The sequence below is a fragment of the Corapipo altera genome, unplaced genomic scaffold, assembly GCF_003945725.1.
Source record: "Corapipo altera isolate COAL_440 unplaced genomic scaffold, ASM394572v1 164, whole genome shotgun sequence".
NCBI lineage: Eukaryota > Metazoa > Chordata > Aves > Passeriformes > Pipridae > Corapipo > Corapipo altera.
Genome location: NW_020884969.1, coordinates 812,095 through 833,132, shown reverse-complemented (window position 1 = coordinate 833,132; position 21,038 = coordinate 812,095). Strand labels below are relative to the sequence as shown.

At 42.3% G+C, this 21,038-nt stretch overlaps 1 protein-coding gene across 1 annotated transcript in view; it reads right to left on the bottom strand.

Moving 5' to 3' along the window:
* Positions 1–13,616, bottom strand: part of RP1L1 (RP1 like 1) — a 26,168-nt gene extending 12,552 nt beyond the window's left edge. Inside the window, exon 1 of the mRNA XM_027665088.1 lies at positions 12,978–13,616. Within this exon, the coding sequence (XP_027520889.1) occupies positions 12,978–13,616 (639 nt within the window). The remainder of the gene's footprint in view (positions 1–12,977) is intronic.
* Positions 13,617–21,038: the final 7,422 nt, after the last annotated feature.

Below are 21,038 nucleotides of genomic sequence, written 5' to 3'. Positions count from 1 at the left end.
ATCATCATCATCATCATCATCATCATCATCATCATCATCATCATCATGGTATGAGTTGGAAGGAACCTGGGCAGGGACACCTTCCACTAGCCCATGTTGCTCCAATACCCATCCAACCTGGCCTAAAACACTTACAGGGATGGGGCATTTACCACCTCTCTGTACAACCTGTGCAAGGGTCTCCCCACCCTCACAGCCAACAATTCCTTCCCAGTCTCCCATCTAACCTTGCCCTCTGCCAGTGGGAAGCCATTCCCCCTTGTCCTGTCCCTCCAGGCCCTTGTCCCAAGTCCCTCTCCGGCTCTCCTGGAGCCCCTTTAGGCTCTGGAAGGGGCTCTCAGGTCTTCCTGGAGCCTTCTCTTCTCCAGGTGAACATCCTCAGCTCTCTCAGCCTCCTTTGCTTTTGCTGTTGTGCAAGAGAAGTGACCCTGTTCTTCTCCTTGGACATAACAACCACAAGACAAAGAGTTCTTTTGACTTGTGAAACTGTACTTTCTGTGCGATTTCTGCCATTGATTTTCATACTGGGAGAAGAAACTGGACATTAGACATAAACTTGGTGAGAGATAAGATTGTGAGATTTGGCAGTAACTCCCTGGTGAAAAGCAGACACAGTAGCTGTTCATATGTCAGATATATGAGAGCCCTGGAGAAAGAGATGAAAAATTAGATTGGATTAAAATATAAGAACATAATCTGAGACATCAAAGGTAAGGCAGATTAACTCCAGCCAAGGTGTCCACTCAATAGGAACCAGGAAGTCCCATTTGAGTTGAATATTGAATACCCCAGACATTACTCAGAGCTCCACTGGGAAGGCCACCATGTGTGGGCTGAAAATAAAGGAACATCCTCTCTTCTGCAATATGTTGGGTTTTTTTAGTCTGGTTGCTATCCATTCAGGATGGGTTGTCTCCATGAACATTGCTGTGCAGAACCTGCCACAAAGGGGCTGTGATCTCAGCAAGGACCTCCAGGTGCTACTGCAACATAACTGATCATACAATGTCATCAATACCTAAACAGAAACAAGGCACAGATAGCATCTCTAAAACAAGGAAGCTGTTTGACATGGAGAACATGCTATTCTCTGGCTCTTCCCAGAGAAAAAATAACCATTGTAAACCTTGTTCACTTCAGAAGGTGAATGTGGATGCCAGTTTCTGATGAAGGCAAAATGAAGACACCTTTTCCTTTCCCTCTGCTGGCTGCCAGCCAATCAGAGACATTTGGGACTTAGAATGTGGAAATAATGCAAGACACTGTTCAGAGGACAAGTCCATAAGCTGATCCACCTTCCAAAGGAGTGCAGGGATTCATGGGAGAAACAGGAGAAGCTTGTAACAGAGCAGAAGAACAGGCTAACAGGCTGAGTCCATTCCCCATCCTGCTGACTCACTGTATCCTTTCCTTGAGCTCTTTCATCTGTTTCCTTTTGTCTTCCATACAGATTTACAACTCCTTGGAGTGTGAACCACCCTGCTGTTCTGTGGTTGTGCCACATCCAATCCAGGGCCATCCAGGCTCTGAACTGACGTATCCTGGTCTAGCCACAATAAATTCCGCATCTCATTCATGCAAAGAACCCACTTGCCCTTCCCTTCCCCAAACTTTGCACTGGAGGAATTAGAGAGTGGCTCTTCTGGGGAGTGGCTTGTTAAAGCTGTGCTAATCTGCTGGTCAGGAGGTGAATCATGGGGTGTTGCCACTCCATGCCCACATACAAATTAGCAAAGTAGCGGAAGGAAAGAAAGAGGAAGACACATGGCTTGTCCTCCCTTTCTCTAACTTCAGCATGGTCAGAAGGCTCTCCCCCGAGGTGAGATTGAATTTACAGCAAGGAATTATTGCATGGAAATGGATCTAATCCTCTGCAAACTGTAGCACCCAAATTATTAGTTCAGACATGAGTACACAGTATACCGTCCATCTCCCAAATCAGATCTCACATGGTCAAACCCCACTCATAAATCAAATAAAAGGTCCCCAAATCCACATAAATTCACGGCATCGTGGAATGCTTTGGGTTAGAAGGGACCTTAAGGTTCATCTCTTTCTATCTCCTGCCATGGGCAGGGACACCTTCCACTAGCCCAGATTGCTCCAAGTCCCTTCCTGGCTTTGGACACTTCCAGGGATTCAGAGGCAGCCACAGCTTTTCTGGGCAACCTGTGCCAGGGCCTCACCACCCTCACGAGGAAGAATTTTTTCCTAACACCTCATTTAAACCAACTCTTTTTCAGTTTAAAATCATTTCCCCTTGTCCTGTCACTCCATGCCCTGTCAAAAGCCTCCCTCCATCTTTCTTCTGTGCTTCCTTCAGGTACTGGCAGGTCACAATTAGGTCACCCCAAAACCTTTTCTTCTCCAAAGAAAGATGTGGGAAGCAGGACAGATGCCAGTGTCCCATAACTGGTGTTCTAATAAACACAAATAACCTTTGTTTGATGTTTATGTCATGGGAATATGGGCAAGTTCAATGCTCCAGATACTGAAATGCAGCAATATAAAATGATTTGTTATACCAACACTCCTAAAAATATCAGCATCTCCTAGAACTTTTCAGACATGACCTGTCTCCTTTCAGTTTTGACCACTGTGGAATGCTGCATGAAAAAGGGTAGTTTTAGAAGACCATGAAACACTCAATCAGCCAAGTCAAATAAGTGGAAGAGAGAGCAATAATCCCCTGCACTGAATTATTTAACCACAGGTTAAGATCTTGGTTATCTATTGCACTTCTGGCAGCTTTTCCTGGAGTTATCACAGATGCTTTTTCCCTCTGTGCAACGATTTTCATGTGTGTAAAAAGTAACCATTCTGAGTTTGACCCTGGAAATAACCTGGATCAACAAGTCTTCCAGCAGTCCAAGAGAAATACTGCAATCAGAAGTTCAGTGGCCACTGGAAACCATTTGGGTAGCAGCAGAAGAAAAACACCCCAAGGAAAATAGGGGAAGCAAGAGGAAAAAACTGGGAATAAAAAGGCACAAAGAAAGCAGAAAAATTTTGAGAAACAGGAGAAGAGGATAAAAATGGGAAGAAAAGTGATTTGAAGCCTGGTTCATTTTGGAAGATGGGCTGTTAGGATTGTGTGGGGGATGCCACCAGATGTCTCTGTTGAGGATGAGCTGGTTCTTGATGGAGGCTATGGGAGGCTTTCTGAAGACTTCCACTGAATTCTGGATGGAGCTGGGGAGGTCCTCACATTGCACTGACTTCGTGTATAAGCCTCAGGTGGCCTTTTCCTCTCCCACCCACCCTGTGAGCTCAAAATTATGTCTGACACTGTTCTACCTGAAAAAGAGAAAATTGCTGTTAAAGGTGCAAAGTTCAACAGAGAAGAGAGGAAGGCATTTCTTAGAAAGATTTTGCTGCAGATGTTTTCCACTTTCTGACATGTTGCAATTCCTCCCTGAAATCAGAGTCCACCACCTGCTCCTCTGGCATCGGGTTCATTAAATCTGGTCCATCCGACATCAGCACTTGAAAATCATGAGTCACAGTAACATCCACCCCACCCCAAGCTCCTGCCTTGATCCTCTCTGAGGGCAGGATTAGCTTAAAAATTGACAAGTCTTGAAAAATGCCAAGCATTTGGTTCTTGTGATGAGCCTTGTGGTGACTGAGTCAGTGGGAAGGATATGAGTTGTGAGTTCAAGCTTTTCCCCATGACCAGAAGGTCTCAAAATTTACTTTTTTTATACAGGGAATATCTACAGTATGGATTAAAAGGTATTTCAGCTGGAAACTGAGGGGGAAAGAGGGAAGGACAACATGGATGTGTTCCAAGTAGCTGTAGGAGCTGGGATTGAGTATATAAACCCTACTAGATAAAGCTCACAGGTCCATAGGGCCTTGATCCATGGTCTTACCACCCTGGATCTCTCTCAGCATAAAAATTCCTGTCTTGTGCTTCGTTGAGCACTCTGGATACAATTTGTGGCCTCCAGAAGCTCTGGGAATAAAGAGAAACACATTTAGCTGGAAAACTTGGCTTGACTGAATAGTTTTCTTGTTACTGAGTCCAAGTTTGGCTCTCAGTGTGCAAAGCCCACTGTACAAGTGTGAAAGATGGGAAGGTTTTTACTTCTACTTGGCAGAAACAGCTCCCTTGATGTTAAGTGGATTTATTTCAGAAAAGATACAAGTTGAAAGAGAATTATAGAAGAGTAGAACCATAAAATAGAATCCCAGAATCATTAAAGTTGGAAAAGACCCCTAACATCACCAAGTCCAACTATCAACCCAGCACCACCACCACCATGTTTTCACTAAACCATGTCCTCAAGTGCAGAACCACACATTTTTTGAACATTTCCAGGGATGGTGACTCCACCACTGCCCTAAGCAGCCTGTTCCAATGCTTGATAACCCTTTCAGTGAAGAGGTTTTTTTCCTAATATCCACCCTAAACCCTCCCTGGCACAACTTGAGGCTGTTTCCTCTTGTCCTGTCATTTGTTACACATTGTTGTGGCACCCACCTCACTACAACCTCCTCTCAGGTGGTTGTAGAGAGCACTAAGGTCTCCTCTGAGACCTTGCTAAGAGTTGCAGCAGAATTCTTTGAATTCCCTATTCAAGTCCCAAAAGGAAGAAGAAAGTTGATGCAAATGCAAAACATCATCTCTTTTCATCTCCCATTACTGGTAAAAACTCCAAATCTGCATTTGGAAAACCAGATTTCCCTACAAAGAAAAAAAAGTCCAGTCTTCCCTGCAAAAATTCTTTGCAGAAACAGTGATTTCTACTTAAAGGACTTACAAAGAATTCACAGTTTTTCCAGGAGAGGGTGGAATTCTGCTATTTTTTGTGCTCTGGGTAAATGAATAAATAGACACATCATGTTGACAAATATTACTGCTTATACTCAATAATGTGATTGGAAATGTCTTTGCCCTGGATTAAATTCAAAAAAATTAGAAAGTAATTACACTTTGCTACATTTTGTTCTTTCAGTAGTAATCTCCTCGGGGTAAGGGAATCATTTGCATTTGGTAATGTTAGATAAGAAAGTATTAGATTTGGTGTATGTTAGATAAGAAAATGGGCAGCACACGGGGTCCATTTAACTCTGCCTTGTCAGGCACCGGGCCAAATGATTTCAGGGCATCTCAAAGGTTCATAAAACACACCTGGATATGAATCTTCTCATGGATCAGGTTCATGGAAAGTTTTGCTGAGGTTTACAGATCGCTTGTGTAAATCTCGCCGGAGTCATTGTGGGTTTGGCAGGGAATCAGAGGATATTGAACCTGAAACCTGCTGTTTGTTTTTAGCCCGTGAGTCACACACACGGTGGGTGGAAAGTGGCAGAGCTCACTTGGTAACAACAGTTTGCACCACACGAGGGGCTGGAACTGGCTGCCATCCTTCATACCTGAGCACGGCATGAAACCAAGTGTCACAGTGAATATGTCAGCATGGAACCAGAAAATTAACTATCCCACGGAGGCAAATTATCACCTCTCTTCTCTCATTGTTTATATACACATGCCGCATTTGAAACCAGCTTATCAGCCTCCATGTATACCCTCTTCCTCTCAGAGTTCCATCAGGGGCTTGATGACACCTGTCATTAAGACAGATGGGCTTGGTAGAGAGCCCAAACATGAGTGGCCCAGAGGATGCCTGTGGGCAGCCTACAGATGTCACAGAAATGGCACTGTGGATGTGTAAATCTCAGCCAGGAAATATGTCAGACAAGCCTGTTTCCTGGCCTTGCACCCTGAGGTCGCTGTAAATGCAGTCATTAGTACCAAGAACTATTTAGCAGTAATAGTTAGATCTATACCTTTACTAATAACAGTTAAAAATAAAAGTTCTGCCTTTACTGCTAAATTAAATCAATTCTGGATCCAGGGCACTGGAACAGGGCTGCCTGTGCTACTCTTCTCAGAGTGGTCTTTAGTGCATTTAAAGCCTGGACGAACTGGCACTTTCCCAAGAAATTCCTGGGCAGATCTGGGACTTACCACATGCCAGGGAGCTTTTCTAAGAAGCAGCATGAATGTGGCCACCTAACATTTAAGGCTGTAGGAATTAAACCCTATTTTGGATGCTACGTGGTGGGATTATCTATAGATAGTTCCATTTGATGTCAGGGCTAGAGCACGTGCCTTGAATCTCTTCTGGCAACTGGAATAGCTTTGGCCCATGGTGCTACTTTGGGCTGAAGGAGATCTTATCCTACGGGTTTCTGGAAACTGGGAAGATACACCAGGGAAAGAATCACTTCATATGCCTTCTGTCTTTCTCCAAAACTGCTCCAGCTGGCACGGCCAAAAATGGCTTGATTTGACCCAGAATGGTCGGTCTTGCCACAGCATCATCTTGTGGCAAACTCCACACAAACACAGAAGAAAACTGAGGGTTCTTACCCCAAGGAGTTGCTAATAACTAATCTTTTACAGTCTCCAGTTAGTGGTGCCTGAGGAAGCATTCCTTAACTCCTGATTGCTCCCCCGATTAACCCGCATGGGAATTCTGTGATCCCTCAAGGAAATTTGGTGGCATACAGTGTTTCTTCTGCAATGTTCTCACTTGTAGAGTCTGAGGCAAAAGACAGTCTTTCTGGTCATCCCCTCTGTCCTTCCTCACAACAGACAGGATCAGATTCACTCATTAAATATAACAACTTATGGTCAGCCTCGAGTGAGCCTAAACAAAAGCACATCCAAGCCTTGGCCTGACTCCAACAAACATAAAACCAACCACATCTCCTGGAAAACTCTTCTGGAGGCTGATAAACCCTGTTTCAGCTGCTCGTGGTAATTGCCACCATAAACTGTGTGGATTATTTGCCATAAACACAATGGGGTTTCAAACACCACACGAGAAGGAGTGTTGGGTTTTAAGGAAGGAATTGTTTTTGGTTTTGTTTTAATTTAGGACAGTTGGTGATTCAGGACATCTGTGACTGGACACATGGTCGTGTTGCTGGGCTCCTGTGACTTAAAGAAGTCTTAATGAGTGTTCAGCTGGTGGACCCTGGATAATTGCCATTTGTAAGGGAAATCCCCTGTTGATATCTCATAATCCTACACGTCATTCCTTACAGTCTGTGAGGATGTCTGACCCTTCCTTGATCTCTTTGCCCCTAGGGGCATTCTTTCCTCTCCATAGGCAGAGGTGGGATCTGCACATAGGTGTGTTCCTGTGGTTTGGACCATAGAGGAAGAAAACCCTAAGTTGTGTAAGAACTTCTCAGAATAGAGATGAAAGTCCATCTGGTGGAGAAGATAAGCTCCAAATTTTACTTTTTTTTTTTTTTTTAATTGAGGTGTCTGCACAACTGGTTCTTTTCCAAGTGTAGAACTGATGTCCCCAGTAAAAACTAGGAAAGCTGCAACTGATCTTCCGATGTAGAACCATGAGTCTTGCGTTTGCCAATATTTAAATATTTGTAGTATTTTAAAACAAATGTATGAAAACTTGGGCCTGTTAATTTATGTGACCAGACTAAGTCTGTCTTCTAATCTTCTACAATCAATAAATAGAAGCTGACAGGTAAAATATCCCCCCATCCTAAATGCCTCATAAGCTGATCGGATTTAGATGAATTAATGAATTAAGTCCAAGCCTGTGTATATTTTATATTTTATATATATTTGTATTTTATATATAAATATATATATATATATATATAATATATATTTATATTTTTGTGCAGGAAAACCTGCACAAAGTTTCACTGACGTGTTAATTATGTGTCAATATTAAGCTTAATAACAAATCTCCCTATTTGGGCATTTAATCCAGTTATTTCCAGTTAATCACCTGGAAAACGGCAATGAGTGGTTTGACCAGAAAAAAAAAAATCATGTTTTACACTTCTTTTTCTTGCTGAAACTTTGACTGATTTTTGCTGATTTTCTTGCTGAAACTTTGATTGATAATTGCAAAATCAAATTAATTTTTTCTCATACTCATCAAATGACTACTTTGATTTAGAATCTGACAAGAAAAATTGTGGTTAGTTTGGGAAAATGAGCTATTTGCCTTGATGAAATGAATGCTCAAACACTTAAACATCTATTCCCTGCAGTGGGACTAGTCCTGCTTTCCTGGTAGGAAGTTTGCTTGATTCTTAGGGTTAAAAATACTGGTTTCACCTCACTCAAGGCTTCAGGAGTTAAAATGACAATGCAAATATGTAAATACCAATAGAGCCACTCTGGATTTATACTAACATGGGAATCAAGGCTTTTAGATCACTGTGTCTACTGACTTGAGTTTTGCAGAATTATTACAGGATAATTCTGAATTCACAGCACTGAAAGACTCTCTGGCCCAAGAGCAATGAGAGTCCCATCACTGGGGCCACAGAAGAAATGACCAGTAAACACTGGTTTTTCCTGGGAATTTCAAAAGTACAGTTTTTGAATATATGTGAGAGGTAAATAAGCAGAAAAATAGGAGCAAGAAAGTACAAAATAACAGCAAAATAATTGTGATCACAAAGCAAGAAGCTCTGCTAGCCTCTAATGGATCTTGGTCTCTTCTCTCTGGTCACCAGTGATAAGATGATTTGTCTGTGAGTTTTGATTAAAATAAACTTAGAGGTTTACTGGAAAAATTTGTGGATTAGATAGACTACAAAAGGAAGAAAACCCTTTTCTCTGCTTTTTCAAATCAATAAGGCATGAAAAGAACACAAAATAGCAAGTCTATTCCATGGGTGTCTATATTTATACCCTCATAAAGACTTGTAATTTTGAAGTGCCCTGGATTTACTCAAGAAAATAGTAAAGATATTAAAATGGAGCATATTAAAGCAGAGCCACTGGGACAGATTTAACTCATTTTAGATTTGAGTTTAGATCTGGAATAGATTAAGTCACCTGTAGGACAGGAGATTTTTCTCTTTTTTTTTTTTTTTGTGTTTGGTTTTCAAGAGATCAAGGAAAAAATGGCAGCAACAGAGACATTGTGAAAATGCTATTAAATGTTGTGAATTGTGTTATTCTAGGCCAGACAAAGTCAATCAACAGTAGTCCAGGTGCTTAGGAATGAGTGTTATTCTGCTAATCTGTCAAAACATAGGAAAAATGTCAAAAGTTATTGTTGCCCTCAATCCTAATTACATAGATGTGCATTAAAAGAAGTTTACAAAATTATTTGAATTATTATTCAAAGAGAATAATACAAGAAACACAAGGAAATACCCAAGAAATATGAAGCACTCAGATACCTTTCAACAGTCATGGAAGAACGGGGGGGATTTGTTTCCATAGTCTCTAACAGATGCAAATAGAAGTATAATGGCAAGATTTACAGTTAAAATTGAACCTCAGCACTAGTTGAAGGAGGTTATTTCAGAAAATGTCACAAATCTGTGCATCAAATTCACTGTTTTCACTCCTCAATGAAACTGTTACATCTGGGGAAAACTCAGACACAAGCAATCGTGTGTCAGGAGCTTGATATTGAAGTCTCGAAGGTGAGATATGCCAGGAAAACTTGGAAAAAGAGCAGAAATGGTTTGGAGAATCTGTATGAAAGGAAAAGATTGGAAAATCAGGATAGAGTGACTTTTTTTTTGGTGGTTTAAATGCTTTGCAGCCAAGCCTAAAGTAACAGGAAGCCCTAATAAGAATGGCCATTAAATGAACAGAAATAAAGAGTTAAAAACCTGGAGGTAAATCATTGAAATTTAAGAATGGCCAAAAAAATCACTGTAAAAGGTTCTTCAGGAAATATAAAAATAATCACATATTTCCTGGCTATATATATAAGAGGATAACATGGTTCAGATTGGACCCGTAGTTATCTATCACTGAGATGTAAAAGGAATAAAAGGAGTGAAAATAAAATTATTAAGGTACAGAAGATCAACCACTTATTGACAAGTCAGCCAGGAAAACTTTCATATTAGAAAAAAGGAATCCCAAGGTTATAAAATATAATCCCAGGATTATATAATATAATGTAATACTAGAACTTTAGACAGGATGACCACCAGCAGAGCTGAAAATGTAAGATATCTGAGTGTCTTTAGATGAAAAGAAAGAGGAAGGTTGAATAATATTGAAGATATTCTGTTTATAGAGTGTGTGTTTAATACATATCCCACTTAAAATACCAGTGTTTATAGTGATTAGAAGGAAAATTGTAGGGAATTATTTTAAGAATCACAAAGAGAACATTGACTGCACTAAGAAGTAGAAAGCAAAACTTTTCTTTAGAGAAATAGGTGAAAATTCTCAAAAGTAATAGAAATGGAAGCAAAGTTACAACCGCTACACATGATTATTCATAGTTATGTGGACTGAACCGTCCAAGTCTTGAAAACTGGAGAAATCAGCGGCAAATTAAAATACTTATTCATAGATTATAAAACATCTTGGTAGCAGGGTTGGGTTTGGTTGGGTTTTTGAGCTTGGCTGCTCAAACATGGGCTGGGCACATCCAAACCACCTACAGTGAATGGTCCCAGGCCCTAATTCTAAGCTGTTTAGACACTGTTACTCTGAACCAAATCAGAGAAGATGTGAAGAATTTAGCAGAATGGAGGGTCAAGAATGAAATCCTGCTCTAACACTTTTAATTTAGTGGTATAGTTGTGGTACACAGCAAACTTCACCTTGTAAATAATTTGATGGAGGCTGGGAAAAAAGAACCTCAGTGATTCTGAAGGCCTGTAGACACCTATTTTGGCCAGCTCTGAGCTTGCTGGACTGTCAGCTTAGTCTGAACAGCTCTGTGGGTGCTCAGCCTCACTTACAGAAGCATTTAGGCACTGATGTGTTGTTTCAGGTGGTTGAACCTGAAATGAATCCAGCGCCAGATACCCACAATCATTTGGACACTTACTTGGAAAGTTGCTGTCTAAAGTGCCTGTTTCTTTCTTTTCATGTTACAGAATAATTTAGGTTGGAAAAGACCTCCAGGCCCATCAAGTCCAACCTGTGACCCATCACCACTTTGTCACCCAGCCCAGAGCACTGAGTGCCATGTCCAGTCATTCCTTGGACACCTCCAGGGATGGGGACTCCACCACCTCCCTGGGCAGCCCCTTCCAAAGACTGACCACCCTCTCCATAATGAAATTCTTCCTGATGTCCAACTTGAACCTCACCTGGCGCAGTTTGAGATTTCTTGTCCTGTCCCTTGTTCCCTGGGAGCAGAGCCTGACCCTCCCTCGGTTCCACCCTCCTGTCAGGGAGTTACAGGGAGTGAGAAGGTCCACCCCAATCCTATTTTCCCCCAGACTAAACAACTCCAGCTACTTCAACCACTCCTTATATGACTTACTCTCTAGACCCTGCTGAAACAGTCTATGGCATAAGATTCATCTTGTCTACCATCCAATTATCAAACCATTTTTTCCTCTCATTAGGAGAAACACGGGCTCTGAACACACTCAGGAAAGATAAATCCTACAGTAGGTTGGTCAGCTTGTTCATCTTGCACTTAGACAAGTCCATAAGCAAGACAAAAAATTTAAGATTAAGTATCTGTTTTGTTTATCCCAGGTCATGCTTAGGTTTTCCACAGCTGAGTTTTTTCCTTTGCTCCTGTGCCCTTTCTCATAAATCCTGAGCACTGGAATGGGCTCCCCAGGGCAGTTGTCACAGCCCCAAGCCTGTCTGAGTTCAAGAAGCATTTGGACAACACTCTCAGGCATGTGGTGGGATTCTTGGGGTGTCCTGTGCAGGGCTGGGAGTTGGACTCCATGATCCTGATGGGTCCCTTCCAGCTCAGGATATTTTATGATTCTGTAAGTCTCAGATTCTCAGTAATATTTCAGCTTCACTTGTCTGGCACATGTGGAGCAGCACCATCCTTTCCTTGAGGTTTCATCTCATCAAACTCAGGCTGATACTCTTTCAGCTTCTAGACAAGTAGAGTTGGGAAAGCTATAGCAGTAGGATATTTGGGAAGGACATTTTCCTTGGGTCCTCCAGCTGAGAATAGGAAGCTCTTTCCAGAGTGGGGAGCATAGCAGTGATGTGGCACGTTGCCTCCACCAGGAAGGATGGATTAAACCTCATTATCCCCTCCCTCTCTCCTTCCTACTGCACATTCCTGTCCTTGTGCCAGGTCAAAGTGATTTGGGCTAAAAATATTCCTCCATTTTTTTCCTCTCCTGGATAGTGGAGCATTTGAACCCGAGTCATTTCAGTCACCTGGCTCAGAAAGTGACACCACAAATGGTTGCATTGTTCCCACTGAGGAGATGGCACATGGCCCTGGAAGGATGGGAAAAGTGGCAATGAGTAGGATAACTGCTCCACTCTGCTGCATTGCCAGGGACAAGGCTGGATAACATGTGAGACCTCTTCAGAAATATGGAAGTAAAGGTTAGTCTATGTTGCAAAGAGATGGAGAAGTCAGGAGAATCTCAGGTTGGCTAGGAAATTCCTTTGAGAACAGCAGAACAAAGGAGTTGTCATGCCCTGACTTTATTATAAGAGTCCACCCCAATTGGCACATTCACCAAATCATCACAAATGTGTCTCCTGATCTCACTCCTACCCTAATTAATTATTCATTTATTAGTTATCCTATCATAATGTTGAAGATCCCACGTCATGAGCAGGACCCTGTGAGGGTTGTGTGAGGGACACTGTAACCACAAGGTACTACCTAAGGGCCATCTTACTCTGCTGAATTCCCAGTGGTCAGGTATGGAAAAGTTAAGCCTTTTTTTGGGATGTGCCTCCTAGGAAAGCATGGGAAACTCCACTAATAGAAGTTTATTTAGAGTTTTATACCCACTGCAAAGTGCTGAGTATCTGAACCTCCCTTTGACCCAAAACAACACTTTGTATGAAATTCTTGAGTAGCTGAACAGGATTCTTCTACATCAGACTTCTGTGCAATTAAGGGGGAAGTAATTAATGAGACAAAGTCTGAAGGATAAATTCTTGCTCCCGTGAGCTAAAGGATTTGTATCCCAGGGAATGCAAAGGCTGATGTGGTAACACCTGTTTGAACAACTGACCAGCACCAGGAATCAGAGATATTTACCTTCTTCCCATCAAGGGTGTAGAGTTTCTTCACTGGGAACTGCAGGATCTCCGTAATCTCATCCAGGAGGGTTTTGAAACTCCGGGCGTTCCTGCGGTTCAGGATAATTGAGCGCCGAAACCCACTTTCCCCATTCTTAACTAGAGTGATTTTCTTGGGTATTCTGGGGCCATGGTGAGTGAAGGGTGTGGAATAATCTTCCAGCTTGCTCTCCTGAGCTGCTCTTCTCATGGTACTGGAGGGCCGAGCGTGTCGTGGAGGGGCTGGCCTGTGTCCCCCGGGAGTGATGCCGATGGGCTTCACGTATTTCTTGTCGGAGCACAGGTAGCACCCTCCATCCTCCAGCTGGTCCAGCTCACTGATGCAGTGTATTCCTCGTGGGGTGGTGATGGTCCGCACCCCAAACGGCAGAGGGACCCGATGGGAGAGGTCATCCATGAGAGCATTGAAGCTCTTGAAGCTCCGCTGGTTGATGGCCATCTTGACTCCTGCAAACTGAGGGTCTCCACTCTTGAAGAAGGTTATTTTTTTGGCTGGAGGTACCTGGGTGAGAGCACTCGCCCGAGCCACGGAGGGAAGGGGCGGCTCATAGTTGTAGGAGCTGGTGGTTGACAGGAGGTCAGCAGGCACCTGAGACATCCCTCTTGCTTAAAGGTAACTGCAAAGAGAAGAAAGAACAGAGTAGAGTTTGAGACAGAAAATCACAGAATAGGTAGAGTTGGAAGGGACCCACAAGGATCATCCAGTCCAACCCTTAGCTCTGCACAGGACCACCCCCAAGAGTCACACCATGTACCTCAGACTATCATCCAAATGCTCCTTGAGCTCTGGCAGCCTTAGTGCTGTGCCCGCTGCCCTGGGGAGCCTGTTCAGTGCCCAACCACCCTCTGGGAGAAGAACTTTTTTCTACTATCCAACCTAAACCTCCCCTGACACAACTCCAGTCCATTCCCTGGGTTCTGTCTCTGGTCCCCGCACAGCAGAGCTCAGTGCCTGCCCCTCCTCTTCCCCTCCCAAGGAAGTTGTAACTGCAGTGAGCTCTCCCCTTCTCCAGCTGAACACACCAAGTGCCCTCAGTATCCTCACACAGCTTCCCCTCAAGGCCCTTCACCAGAATTAGTTCCTGACCAACATGGGAGCAAGGTTTGTGCTCCTCACGACAATTTTACTCCCTGTGCTTGGTCAAGAGCACATTGTACCAACATGGTGGTCATGGCTCAGGTAGATATGAGGAAGCACAGCAGGAAGAGGCCATAACCCTGCTTCTCACAGTCAAATCACGCCTGTCCTGCAGATGCCAGTGAGAATCCAGTCAGTGTTAGTCACCCCCGAGGCACAAAAAGCATGAGTCAGACCCCGGGAGAAACCCACAAGATGTGTATTGTTGTCCTTTGGAGTTTTGTGTCTTCCTTGCTTATACTTTTGAGGTTTTCTCCGAAATTATCAGAGCCAGTGATTATTTCAGCTTTATTTTTACAAGCAGAGAGCTGAGATTCTCATGCAACCCTTTAACCCCATGAACTGGAGCATAACAAAAAAACAAACCAAAACTGAATTTGTTCATGTAGTGATTACACTTTGCAGTACAAACCAGTCCTGAGCTTCCTGATGGGCAGAGTTAGTCTGGTTTTAGAACAGCTGCACGTGGACATGCCACGAGGTAAGTTCTGCATGAAAAATTTACAGCAGTTGCGCAGAAAAATAACTGTAAGAAATATCACAAGATCTCAAATGGACTTAAAAAACTCAGTTCTGCTAATGAGTGGGAAAATTTGCAATTGGTAAGCACAGAGGAGAGGAGAAGGTTCTGCCCAATTTGTGTTGGAACAGTTGGTTTCTTCCACTTTTAAAGATAAACTGTCTTTGCTGTTTCTGTTTGGTTGAACCCCAACTTTTGAACACAAGTGCTTTTAATGTCTTTGCCATGATGGAGGCAAGTGGAGAAGGGACTGGACTCTTTCTTAGGCATTGTTCTGAAAGTCAACACTAAAAAATTCAGACCTCACATGAGATGGAACTACTATGTGAAAAAAAGAAGACACTTTGATTTTGACATGGAAAAAAATATTAATATTATTTACAACTGCTAAAATATTGGTTGTAATGAGCCCAACTGATGCTGATCCCACAGTTTACTCTGAGTTAAGTACTCAAACTTAAATGGAGACTCTAAAAATGACACTTAGGGATGTCACATTCTGATCATCTCTCTGCTCACAGATAGACAGGAAGCCATTGGAATTGTGAGTAAGGAACAGAGTAGGATTGGAGCTGACAGAAGATGGTTCTGACTACAAACAACTACATCCAGTTTACTTCCCAAATTATGTTCTTAGTTGATTTCGGTTTTTCATGGTGACTTTTAAAAAACCCCTCACAAGAAAGGAGATTTTTTAATGTTTGCAAATGAGTTAGAACACAATAAATGTATTTATAATGACAGGTTTCCTTCAGTTTGCTCCTGGTTACTCCTCTTGAAGCAGCTGAATAAAGTTCTAGTTTCAATAGTCATTTTAGTCACAAATTATTCTTTGGAGGATCAGTTTGCTGCCCACTGTCATTAATAGGAATTTTGTCATTGATTCCAGAGGTGCAACATTCAAAAAACTGTCAGTGTTGATTTTCTCCATATTTTAGAACAAAACCTTTATATTCTCACTGTGCAACTTTGAAGTGAAATATTGGTGCATGTTGTATTACAGCAAATCCCCTCCTGTAATAAATGGAAGTTAAACCTTGGCTAAAAGGGAAAATACATTAGGCAGCATTTGGAATACTATTATTTTGACAGATCCCTGCTTTTTTTTTTTCTTCTACATCCATGGACAACAAAAAGAATTCAGCATGAATTACTTTTTCCACGCACATATTTCACCAAGCAATTATTCACTTATTTATTTCCCAGTTAAAGGTCAATCCATCACTCAAACTCATCACTTCCAGGGAAAAAATATCTCATTTCTCTAGTTTTTCAACAGTTTTCAGAAAGGTGGGGTTAACTTTTTCTGCACAAGTCCCACATTAAAACTTTCAGACACCAATAGCATAATTTCCAAACAAACCCATTATCCAGATTGTAGTCACTGGACAAACTGATCCACAATATGTTGATAGAAATCTGCTTCCCAAGAATTTATTCTGCATTTTTCAAGCTGTTAAATCACATTGTAAGAAGTACCAAAAAAAAATAAATACAGGACAAATCATAGCATACTTTCCCAATAATAATTTTCATAATAATTTCACAGGATTGGGAAGGGATCAGCAATGTAAAGGAATATTATTACTTATGTTTTGGGTGATAGAGTTTGCTACCTACCCAAGGCTAGATAGTCTATCAGATCTGCATTTATCATGTCAATAAAGAGCCTTCCACAAAAACCTTGCAGGAAATATAAACAGTTCCCACACAGAGAAGTTTAATATAATGTATCTGAAGTGTCAGAATTGAAAAAGGATCCTACTGTTAATCAGCCAAGGCAACAAAAATGCCCATCTTGCCCAAATACATCCTTTAATAGACAAATAAGGGGAGTCTCAATGCATAATTTTGTACTTACATTGAAACACTTCATCCTTTTTCCTCAAGGTGGCTTTTTCTTACGGAATATCCAAGAGATTAAAAACAAATCAACATAATATTAATTAAAAAAAAAAAAAAGGTGACACTTCCAACCAGGCACCTACAGGATCAAACTCACTGTACAAGGCAGGGAAAAGCATGAGCAGGTTAATTAATTACCTGCTGCCAATCAAACTGTCCTCAAAATGACTGACCACAGCTCGGAGGGTTAATCAGGACTGTGTTGCTAAGGATAGAAAGAAAAGCTACCTAAGCTTCTGGAGGAGGTTCTCAAATCCATCAGAGATTTAGGCACAGTTTGTCCAATCCTTCCCTTGCTTGTGCCCATGTAACTCAGGTATAAATCTGACTCGGTGCTGCTCCTCTCAAATCATACCTGTACAAGTGGAAATGCAATACAGGACAGAGAGGTAATATTTTCCAGGCCTACAGAGACCTGGAAAACTTTCCTGATCCAACCCACTCATCAATACTTTGGAATCATATTTATGTTTCAGGTAACTCCAGGGAAATCAACGGAGCTACAGTAAAGATGCTGGTACCTCTGAAGGATTTCTGTGTGTCTGGTTGATAGTCCCTTACTCAGGACGTTGATGACTGAGATTCATATCAATTTTTTTTCAGTGAAATATTATCTTAACCAAGGAAAATCTGGGAGTCCTAACCCAAATATTTTCAAGCTTGTGGCGGATGTCAAAGTCACAAGCACAGATGGATGCTCAGCAGCTGGATCATAGAGATTTGGGCATGAAATAAGAACAGACAAGCAACTTGTGAGTGATAAATAATGGGAAATGACTTGTTCTTTCATAATTCACCTGTGAGAGCCTTTCTGCTTTTTCTCACATTTCCTCTTTGCAAAGAAAAGACACACACATACAAAAATTCTATGAGTTGGATTTAGGTACAAAATCAGGGGGAAATCTCATTTCTGTATGGACTGGAACTCTTGAAGGTTGGACCTGAAGATCCTGAAGGTCTTTTCCAACCCTGATAATTCTGTGATTCCATGATTCTACTACTTACAAAGCCATTGTGCATGTGCACCAATATCATTCACAGCACTAAGTACCTTTTTTAGAAACCAATTACTTGCAGAGAGATCAGGGACATAGAGGGCTTTAATTGGAAATGAAGGGATTTGGGGATCCTGAAAGAATATGTTCAGCAAGTTTCACTTTTCAGGTCTTTAATATGAAACTTCTAAATGTAAGGTCAGTGTATGAGCCATTATAGTCCTCTTCCTACAGCATTACTTTTTCACCTGTCAACATCACATCTTTCAGGTCCAGAGGCCATTCCTGTGGTATCCTTGACCCAGAAGAGCAAGGTCATCCCTCTGCATTTAGTATAAAAAATCAGCAGCTCTATAGGAACATTTGCAGGAGTCCACCTGTGGGAAAGACTGAACCCCACACAGATGTCATTCTGCTCCATCTGGGCTGTGCCAGGGAGCCTGGTCCCGGCTTTTCAGCTTCCATTACAGTTCAAATTCACACCTCAAAAAGACTAAGCTAGAGCAGGCAGGCAAGTCCTGGCTTCTAAACCCCATCAAACCTCTGCTTTTGGAATTCACATAGAGGAAGTTCTGTGGTCCTGTGTGTGAACCCTTAGCCAAAATCCTATAGAAGGGTTTGAGTTTGGAAGGGACCTTAAAGCTCGTCTTGTTCCACCCCCTGCCATGGGTAGGGACAACTTCCATAGACCACATTGCTCCAAGCCCCATCCAACCTGGCCTTGGACACTTCCAGGGATGGGGCAGCCACAGCTTCTCTGGGCAACCTGTGCCAGGGCCTCATCACTCTCATAGCTTAGAATTCCTTCCCAATGTCCCATCTAACCCTGCCCTTTGTCAGTTTGAAGCCATTCCTCCTTGTCCTGTCGCTCCCTGCCCTTGTCCAAAGTCCCTCTCCAGCTCTCCTTGAGCCCTCTTCACCTGCAGCATTAACATCTGTTCACATCAGCCTTCACCTTCTGTCCCTCACACTTGTCTGGTTATCTTGGAAGGGTTATTTTGCAACCCTCTCTGTATTGGGGATGTAGAAGAATGAGAAGAACCCAGGCATCACTGTAGAAGGGGCCTGAGCCAAGGCAGGAGATCTGTCAGAGAATGTGACTCTAGTAATTCAGCCCCAGGTCCATATCCACTGTTGGAGAGATGAGGAGGTCTTTATGAGAAGCTTCCAGACTTGACTTAAATACTTTAAATTATCAAGAACCCACCCTGTCCAGGAGTTCATTAATCCCACTCAGTACTAAACATCTCTGCCTTTTCTCTCTCCTAAATAGTCCTGGTGTCAATGTTTGTATGGCTTTTGTTGATTAATCAGTGTGCAGATATTTACTGAAAACTTCTTTTCCCATAAAAGTAATTGCAGCTTCTATTTTTGCAAAGTCATTACTTCCAGACAGAAGAAAAATTTACAGATCACCATCAACATTTGGAAATGCAGCTGGTTGAAAAATCCAGGTGTGTCTTCCAGGGAAATCATAAACAAAATGATTTAATTTGAAATTTTTCCCAGAAAAGGTGAATGTTTCTAGCAAGGAAGATGAATCATCATTTTGCAAGATCTAATCATGTTTCTCTAAAAAAGCTCATTTTAATTTGTTCTGTGTTGTTTTCAGTGAATAAAAATAGTTTTTAAATAACAAAGTGATCATAATTAACAAGGAGTACTTATGGTCTGACCAAGCCGAAGTATTTTATGGAAACGTGGACAATTTGAGACATTTGATTAATAAAAGGAGAAGAGGTTTAGACAGGAAAGCAACTTGTCCATTTGCCTGTGAAAATATAAAAATTCTCTGAAAAAGACCCCAACAGATAGAATTTATATTTTCTCCTTGATTTATTTGTTACTTAAAATTACTTGAAAAAGATTATCAAATGGATTTTAAGTTTTTCATTGTTTGGAAAAGCCAACACTGTCCTTCTCTTCCATGGTCGAATAAGCTTAAAACACAGTACTTTTCCTCAGCCAGGTCTTTGTTGGATCTGGTTTTAAACACCATGAAAATCGCCTCTAGGTAGGAACAGTGTGTTGGAAGTTGCAGGCATCGCAACCATCCCTTGATCCTCGCCGTTGGATCAGAAGGCAGGCTGGAGATGCAAACCTCTGTCTCCTGGATTTGATGACATCTACAGATTATTCGATTTTCACCGACCATTTTCTGGGAGGGTTTGGATTCATTGCATCTAAGATCATTTATTTCTTTTCCTTCTCTTCTGGGATTCAGTTGGGAATTTACTGGTTGGATGAATGGGTAAATGCTCCAGCTCTGGAAACATTCCAGGTCAGACTGGACAGGGCTTGGAGCAACCTGGTCTAATGGAAACTGTCCCTGCCCTTGGCAGGGGGTGGAACTGGATGATCTTTAAGGTCCCTTCCAATCCAAATCATTCTGTGATTCTGGGATTCACCATATGGATATTTCCTCTATTAAGCTGTGTCCATGTCCTCTTCCTCACAGGTGAGGACAGTCAGGGTACTGAGCAAAAAGAAGCCCAGTGACAGTTTCTCTCAAGTCCTCTCTCATTTCGGTCTCCATGTCTGTGATCTGGATGTTTCATTACTCAAAGCAACAGGACAACAGGTAGGGGGGTCTTTGCAGATCCCCAGGGTTGAAATGGCAAGGGAAGGGCAGCACTGTCCAGAAACCCTCATTAGTGACATGGATGGTGACAAAGGGCACCCTCAGCGAGTTCCCCAGTAACACCAAACTGCTGTGAGTAGCTGATGTGCTGGAGGGCAGGACTGGCATTTGGAAGGACCCTTTCCCAGGATAGACTGAGGAACTTGGCTGATGTGACCCCCAGGAGAAGAAAACACCAACCTGGTGTCAGGAACACTAAGCCTCCATGCAGCAGCTCTGCAGAAGGGGCTTTGGGGCTGTCAGTGGACAAGAAGTTGAACAGGACTCAAGCTGAGCCCATGTGGCAAAGAACATCACCCACCTACTGCAATGTGTTGGCAAGAGTTTCCTGAACAGGCCAAGAGAAGCTGTAACTCCCTTCTGTTTGGATCTTCTGAGAGCACATCTGGACACTGTGTCCAGGTTTATGCTTCATAGGACAAGAAAGATACTGGAACGATGGAGTGAGTCCAGCAATTCCACCAAGGTGATGGGACAAAACAGGAGGCCAAGGTTGGGCAGGGTTGGGAACAGCCTGGTCTGTGGGAGGTGTCCCTGCCTGTAGCAGGGAGTTAGAATTAGATGGTTTTTAAGGTCCCTTCTAGGATTGAAGGAGTGCATGATGTGAAGGGGGAGGATGAGAGCACCAGCACTTCTAAACCTGGAGGCCTTGGAAACATCCATATCATTATCTGTAACTACATGGTATGGTGTAGGTCTGGTGTAGAGAGAGCCACACCTCCCAAAAATGCTTGGCACAGCACTAAGACATGGCAGATACAAGTGGCAGCATGAAAAATGCCATTTTGGTATTAGAAAAAAAAATATTCATGATGATGATG